This window comes from Suricata suricatta, chromosome 8 (assembly GCF_006229205.1).
Source record: "Suricata suricatta isolate VVHF042 chromosome 8, meerkat_22Aug2017_6uvM2_HiC, whole genome shotgun sequence".
Lineage (NCBI taxonomy): Eukaryota > Metazoa > Chordata > Mammalia > Carnivora > Herpestidae > Suricata > Suricata suricatta.
The window spans coordinates 43,698,154-43,705,879 of record NC_043707.1 but is presented as its reverse complement, the minus strand read 5'-3'; the positions used below and the strand labels follow the sequence as shown (position 1 = coordinate 43,705,879).

The window sequence follows — 7,726 nt, the reverse complement described above, 5'->3', positions numbered from 1 at the left end:
GCCGCCGAGGCCGGCGCGAGGGGCCGGGGGAGGGCAGGCGCGGCCGAGGCCCAATTCTCTGAGTCGCGAGGGTCCCCCAAGCCGCCCTCTTTCCCCAGGGACAGTGTCACGGGAAGAGATGGCAATCCCCGAATCGTCCTCGGTGAAACTTCATCTGAATTTTTTTTTTTTTTGAAACGGAGAAAAACTATGGGCGTTTCAGCATACGTATAGGAAGTGGGGGGAGGGAGACAGGATGTGGGGGGAGGGGACATGGTGGGTTTACTGGAGCGTCGACGGTACCTGCGGGGCTGGGGGACAGCTTGGAGGTGGCGGGCGTTGGGAGTAAGAATTTCGGTTCACCCTGTTGAGAACTATGCGCTAAAACTCCAAGGCACCGGGCTAGTTAATGACCTCTCCTGATCCCTTTCAAGGGAACTCTGCTGTTATCCGCAGTATCCTGGTTTTCAAAAGGCTATATATTAGGATATTATGTGTGCAATCCAGACTTGGGGGTGGCTGCTGTCCATCTTCTAAAGTGTGTGGCAATTTGGAACCGGCTCATGGAGCCTCTGCAACTATTTTGAAGAAAATACAAGAAAACAAATAGGGAGAAGATTTTTGCACATATCTCCTGTGTTCTTAAATCATTTCCCCCAAATCACAGTTTCTCTACTTATTTCTATTAACCAGGTTCCCCCTGGTGATTCCATTCACTCTCTGCCTGGAAGAATGTGAAATTATTCTTCAATACGAGCCAGCGTCCTGCCCATCTGAAATGAAGGTGGATTCTTCACAAAATTAAATGCCAAAGGTAGTTAGAAAAAATTCTGCTCTTCGAGTGGCATCTGTACAGTCTCATTTTCTACTGCTTTCTCTTAGATTTTGGTCAAAATCTTCACTTAATCTGAGAGGTAAGGGAAAATGCCAACGCCCAGAAGTTTCCAGTCTGGGATTCTCTTGAATTGTCAAGTGAACGCAGAGATGACAGAATTTCTGGCCTCCCCAAACTGTAGGTGTTTCCGATTTGTGAACTAGCTCCACAAAATGGGAGAGCAGTTTATTTTCTCTAATGTTTTTCTAGTATTTCCTGAGATGTTATCTATGTTCCATTCAGAGCTGTCGAGTTCACACATAAGCACATACAGTTGTGTATATACTCGTTAGTACATTTTCTACACTTACGGATGAAGGGCATAGCTAAACACTGGCTGGCAAAAAAGAGTATAGAATAGAATATCAATTGCAAGGCCTATTCTCATTTCTGGTATCAAAAGATCATCATCTGTTTGTAGTCAGCAAAACGTCCTGCCTCAAAGTGAAGCCCATTAACAGCACAGCATAAATGTTGATTTGTTGTCACCCAGTGTTTAATTCCCAGCCTCTTCCCATTTCACCTTCTGTCCTCCCTACTGAGTCTCATTTTCCATCCTGACACTTAGGGCAAGGGCCTCCCTTAAATTAAATAATGATTATCCTTGCCCAAAGACGTGTAAACAGACCCCAATTTATAAATTTGCATTTAATTGCCGGTCCCAGCCCGACCCCTGAGTATCTCAGTCCTGCACAGATAAAACTCAAAGCTCACTAGAAACCAGAAAAGGCAAGGCAAAAATAAACCACATGGATGAGAGAAAGAAGGGGAAAAGATTTCACATTCCACCAGTTCCCTAGTTTTTTCCCTGTGGAAAAATATCCCATAAGGTCAAAACTAGAAAACCACTTAAATATTCTCTCCTGCTGAACTACTTTGTCTTTGTCTTTGGGGAGCAAGAAAGCAATAACCAGCTCCACCCCCAGAATAACCATTAGATGGGTTTCTGCATTTCCAGAAAGGAAAGTGAAATGCCAATCTGCTCTCTGCTCTTTATCCCTGCCGAATCTGCTCAGTCCAGTCTTGTTTTTGTTTTTAACTCTACACCCACCTAGAGAAGGAACTTAGAGATTTAAGCAGCAGTGATTTTACTCCTGGGTGTGGGAAATAAACTTCTAACAGAGTCCATAATCGGGATCTCAAAAAAGTTCTCTCATCTTATTAATATTATATTTTTTGACAATAGAGAGAACGATTGTGACAGACCTGGAATATTTCACTCTTTAATACTAGCAGTGCCCTTGGAGAGGCTTGGATGAACAAAATATCTCGGATCTTCTGAACCAAAACATATTTGTCTCTCTCTCCTGTGGTCCAACATGAAGGATTAACGATGAGGGACTTGCTCCTGTTAAACTCATGTCTGCACACACAAGGGAAATTATACAAATAAATGGGGGAACACAAACCACCAATACCCAATCATTTTAGTTTTGGCCCCCTGGTTAGGCATTTTACACCATTCTTCAGTCGCTCCTCCCGTGCTGGGCGTATTAATTAGATTTTAAACTAATTTTTCTTTAATACTTAAAAGATGGCCATGAGACCATGTGAAGTAATAGTGGGGAGACAGAAAAACCGTAGCGGGTGTGTGTCAATATAATTTCAATACGAATTCCACTATTAGAAACGTATTTCCCCCTTCCCCCTGCATGAACGTCACCCGGCGAACTTTTCTTTTTGGGAGTTTAACCTGTAACATCAGGAAACCTAAGTGTCCAGCTCTGAGCCCAGACGAAAGTGTTCAGCAAGAAATAGCGTTGGGTGGGGCGTGGAAGGAAGACACGAATTCAGAACGCTGCGCCCCTAGGCTGGGAGCTGATCTACCCGTCCAGGAAAGCCTGCTCCTGGCATTAAACTTGTGCGCGGCGGACCCTCCTCCGAGGGACCTTGGTGGGCGGCGGGGCCAGGCGAGGGGTCTCGCACCGCCCATCGCCGATCCAAGAGAGTCTGTACCCCCCACCCCCACCCCCGCACACGTGCCTGTTACCCTCATCACTAGGACCTGTGAAGCACATGGGGGACAGGGGTCGACCTGTGGGGGGTGCAAAACACAGCACACTCCGCCCCTCTTCCATCGCCTTTCAAACGCTGGGCAATAGGGTTCCCCCCCCCCCATTCTCCGTCCTCCCCACTGCCCTCCAGCAGTTTACGGAATGTTGGGGGTTAGAACTGTTTCCTTCTTCCTGGGGGAGGGGGGCCACCGCACCGGGGCTGGTGTTTTACACGGAACTTCTCCAGAACCCTGCCCACCTCCCGGGAGCCCGTGCGGTGCGCTCTCCCAGCCCCACGACCCGGCCAGCGGCTGACCAGCTGGACCGAAGGGCGTGGGCAGCCCTCCTCGAGCACAACCATCCTCACCAGCCTGGGACGAATTCGGATCGCGCCTACCCCGTCACTCCCGTTCACGCAAGGTCACTCACCAAAGGCGCGGCCACCGCGGAAGGCCGTTTTGACTTGGCAGGAGAGAGCGTTGCGCGCGTCCAGCAAGCACCACGCTTGGCTCATCTTCCGGGTCCAGGCCTGGCACCTTCAGAGGCCTGCATCAGCGAAGGGACGCACGCACCACTGAGGAACCAGTGTTCCTCGGCCCGGACTCTACCTCAAGCAAACGCTTTGGCGTCCGCCCCAGCGCACCCCACACCTTTGCCCTGTGCTCCACGCCCCGGCGTGCGCCCTGGCTGGTTCTTGCCCGGCACAAGCACACGCTCTCCCCCCTGGCTTCAAACTCATCGCGTTTTCTCCATTACTTAAATGTCAGTGAAGAGTCACTTCCTCCGTTTTGACCCTGTGTTTCCCTATTGGAGATTGGGGGTGGGTGGAGGGGTGATGTCAGGAATAAAATCTTGGGACTTTTACTCTGGGCAAACAAGCCATAAACTGGCAGATTAAATCGCGTCAACAGCTGATCTCGGGAATTCGAAAGAAGAAAATGCCCTGGGGCACCGCGCGGGCTTTTCCGGTCTCATTACGCGTAGATGGGATCGCGTAGATAGATAGGTGCTCGGGACGCGCTAGGCTGCAGCGTGTACACGTGTGCGCCGAGTGCAGATCCGCACGCGTGTTCCTGAGTGTGCCTGCTTTGTGTGCCCAGCCGCGGCCCCCGCCACCTTCTTAGGCCTCTGGAGCGCCTCGGCTGCAGGGCTGAGGGCCGCAGGCCCTGAAGGGGAAAATCCTTTCGCAGAAGGTTTGAATTATTTCGCTCCGCGGGAGACCGGACCTCGGCCGCCCTCGGCTGGAAAGGCCCAAATACGAGCTGGGGGAGCCGGGCGGAGTCGGGGCTGGGTTCCGAGCGCAGATGGCGCCGCCGCGCGCCTGAAATATACTTCCAGGGCCGCGGCCCGAGCAGCTGTTCTGGGCGATCCTGGCTCAAAAGTGTTCCCTGTTGCTGCTCGGTGAGAGGCGGAGGCAAGCAGGCCCGAGAGTCGGACTCCTCCGAGACCCTCCCGAGCCCGCGGCGGCTGCGTCCTGCCGACTTCTCCAAAGACAAGGGCTCCTGGCAATGATGAGGGCATCTCACACGTCCTTCTCCAAAGCCCTTCGGGCCTCAGGGAGTTTCGGGACCAGCCGGCTCGGTGGAAAATTTTCAAATACATACTGTGGGTCCTCTGATGTGTGAGCGCCCGCGGCCAGTAGACCCGGCGGGTTCCCCGCAGCTGCAGGTTGGCGCCCCGGGCGGCGGGCGCTCGGCGCCCACTAAAGCCAGCTCAGTCCGGACGCAGAAAGAAAAACTGAGCTGTGAAAAAGCAAAAGGCCACGTCTTTGAATAAAAGTTAAACATTAAAATCTGACCCTTGAGTTGTCAGAGGATCCTCGGATTTAAGACAGAGAGGCTGGAACGGAGGACCCAGGCAGAGGGAGGGAGTGGTGAAAATGATAAATAAAGTTGCCCCAGGCGGGTGTCCTGTGCACGTCTCCCTGTTTGTTGAATCCTTCCCCAAGCTCCGTGGCAATTTTGGTTTTGTTGTGGTCGTTTCTCTCCCCCCTCCCTCCTCACTTCTTATCACCGGCCTAGAGCAGGCCAGCCACGCAACGAGTCCAGCCTGCTCTCGGTTCTGATCCTTAAAGAGAGTTTAAACAATTGGAGGCCAGGGCCGGCAGAGACTCGGCCCTGGGCACAACGGAGTCTCCTGTGCCCACCCCCATACACACACCTTCATGGTGGCCCTGTTTGTATGTGTTCCTTAAGGCACCTTATTAGAGGAAAAAGAAAGAAAGGCCTACTGAGGACCCCAAGCATGGCCTCGCCTTCCACCACAATCCGGGCCCAGAGCTTGCAGTTTCGCCGCCTCCGCTCCGGGGGCTGCTCCGCTACCATGCAGTTTTTCTGAAGGGTCTTTTCTTTTCCTACCTCTGGTTAGTCAGAAAGCTTTGGCCACTGCAGGGGCTCCAGCTAGGAGATCCCCTCAGCGCACAACGCAGCGAGGCCTGGCTGGTAGCCCGGCCCCGCATAAGGCCCGCTAGTGCTCTCGGCTTTCAGCCTCTTCCTCCTCCCAGGCCTTAACCCCACAAACATACTTTGTTTTCCCTAATCCAAACGCCCATCTTTTTTTTTTTTTTTTACAAAAGAATGATAAAGGAAATGAGAACGGTCAACTGAACTCTGTGTGGCACAAAGTTCTATATTAGGTGCTCACCCTCTGGCCCCCATACTGTGGGAGCCAGGAAACCGCATTCTGGACACCAGGCCCTCACGTTTATGTCTCCGGATTGGTCTCACCTTGCTCCAACCTTTCCTCTCCTCACTGTGGCCGAAAAGAACGGCGATAAGAGAAAAACTGCCAACCGAGTCTCTGATTGTGACCCCACGTGTTGGTCCTTTTGAACGTGCGACCCAAGACAGGCTGCTGCCGGCCTGGCCCCCCTGCTTAGAGAAGAGTACCCACGGACAGGGGGTCTGCCATGCGCAGTTAAATAACTTCTGCCTTTCCCATAGTGAGGAAAGTAAAATAAACCAACCTCCCAAATCATGAATCGTCATGAGGCCTAAAAGAACTTCCACTACACGGTGTGAAGGCCCGAGTGAGATTTTGACAACATATAAATGCGGTGAGGAAATAGGGTCTGGCCAGAGATGGGAAACACATTAGCCACGCGTTCCTTTCTGGACTGCCCACACAGGGGTCCGCGTGGACGAGCACCCTCATCCAAATACAGGGAAAGACTTGAGCGGATGAAATAAATCTCCTTTTAATTTTCTTTTCATCGACTAATAAAAATAATTCCCCAGCACTAAACTCAAATACCGTAACAGGCCGCAAGAACACGGAGAATTCATAAAACCCTGTCTCTGCAAGTCACCCGCTAATCGCGTTATTATTAGCCTCAGGAGCATGGAAATTGAACTGTCACTGCCGAAAGAGAAAATGTAAGCGACAGCTGTCCCTCCTTGGGTCGGCCAGCTTTCCAGCCCCCAAACCCCTGGGCCCCAAGCTCCGTCCCAATCTCTTCGACCCGTGGCCACCCCCGTCCCTTTTCGGACCTCCGCCCCACCCTGGCTTCCTGCTTTCCAGCGCGCTGACCCAGGTTTACTCCCCAGGCCTCGCTGGTCAGCAGGAGCACCTCCAGAATGGCTATAGAAGTCCTGGCTGGAAAGTTTCTGAAACCGCTAGACCCAAGCTGCGAGCTGGCGTGTGTGTGTGTGTGTGTGTGTGTGTGTGTGTGTGTGTGTGTGCGCGCGCGCGCGCGCGCGTGTCTGTGTGTGTGTGTATGTGTGTGAGCGCGCGCGCGCAAGATTCTTCCGACAACAGCTGTTCCCCCGGGCTGTTTTGCACAGTTGAAATCTTGGCACTTAATACAAAACTTTAAGTTGTCTCCCCCTCCAACCACCCGCCCAGGTTTCTGCTAAAATACAGACACCGACATCCGCTCTGTGTTCTCCGTGTTGTGTACATATAATGTGCATAGATCCGAAACAAATTAATCGCACCGCATCCCCCCCCGCCGGCAATACACAGGGGTGTGGGCCCCGAAGAGTGGCCCAGGGCTCGTGGTAAGAGGTCTACCGTACATTCTCTTTCCATACACGCCAACGAAGTAGAAATATAATTATGCTCCGTGGTCGCCGGAGTAGGGGAAACACAACTTGAGTCCCAGGAAAGTTGGGGGGCGGGGAAGGGCGAGGACCGAGGTCGAAAGCTAAACGGGACCAACCGGGCATTTTCTGAGACTGTGTGTCGAGCCCAGGAACTCCAGGCCAGTCCCGGCCCCTCTCCGCTCCTGCCGTGGCCTTGGATCTGCGCCCCTCCTTAACCCGGGGGGCCTGCGGCCGCTCAGTCGCGCTCCGCTACCAGAAGAAAAAGGGATGCCGGCGAGGAGGCCTCCTTGCATGAAGTTGACGACGGAAACGCAAGGCTCAGTTTCCCCCAGACTGTCTGCGGCGACTTTGGGGAAGACTCGAGGCGTGTGCGCCAAGAGAAGGAAACCCGCGTCGGAGCCAGGCAGGGAGTCCGAGAGCAGGGCCTCCCTCCCCAGCGCTCCGCCCGCCCGCTGGCCACCCGGCGTCCGAGCTCCGCCCGCCTCCCCCGGCCCGGTCCTGCACACTCACCCGGGTGAGGCTCCAGGCCATGCGCGGCCGCGTCTTCCGCGTCTCCGAGGGGGCCCGCGGGGCTCAGCGCCTCCATGGACAGGTCCAGCCCCTTCTCCTCCCAGTCTCGCAGTTTCCGCTTTTTATTTGAGCCGATCAAGGCTTCAACGGAGAAGGCATGTGCTCTCGAGCTCAGGGCGACTGCAGATCTTCTCCTTTCACTCATCTTAGCCGCCCGCGCCCCGGCCTCCGCTCGCCCCCGCTACTAAGGGAGCAGCCCGCGCCCTCACGCTCCGAGCGCCCGCCGGGCCGGGCCCGGGAGAGGCGGCGGCGCGGCGGCCGAGACT

At 53.9% G+C, this 7,726-nt stretch overlaps 1 protein-coding gene and 1 long non-coding RNA gene across 5 annotated transcripts in view; one reads left to right on the top strand and one right to left on the bottom strand.

Moving 5' to 3' along the window:
- Window positions 1-807, top strand: part of LOC115299144 — a 17,636-nt gene extending 16,829 nt beyond the window's left edge. For all 4 annotated transcript variants that reach the window (XR_003912004.1, XR_003912003.1, XR_003912005.1 and 1 more), the window contains one exon: window positions 673-807. This is a non-coding gene — a long non-coding RNA (uncharacterized LOC115299144). The remainder of the gene's footprint in view (window positions 1-672) is intronic.
- TBX15 (T-box transcription factor 15) overlaps window positions 1-7,605 on the bottom strand; it is a 101,236-nt gene extending 93,631 nt beyond the window's left edge. Inside the window, exon 1 of the mRNA XM_029948473.1 lies at window positions 7,401-7,605. Coding sequence (XP_029804333.1) covers window positions 7,401-7,605 — 205 coding nt within the window. The remainder of the gene's footprint in view (window positions 1-7,400) is intronic.
- Window positions 7,606-7,726: the final 121 nt, after the last annotated feature.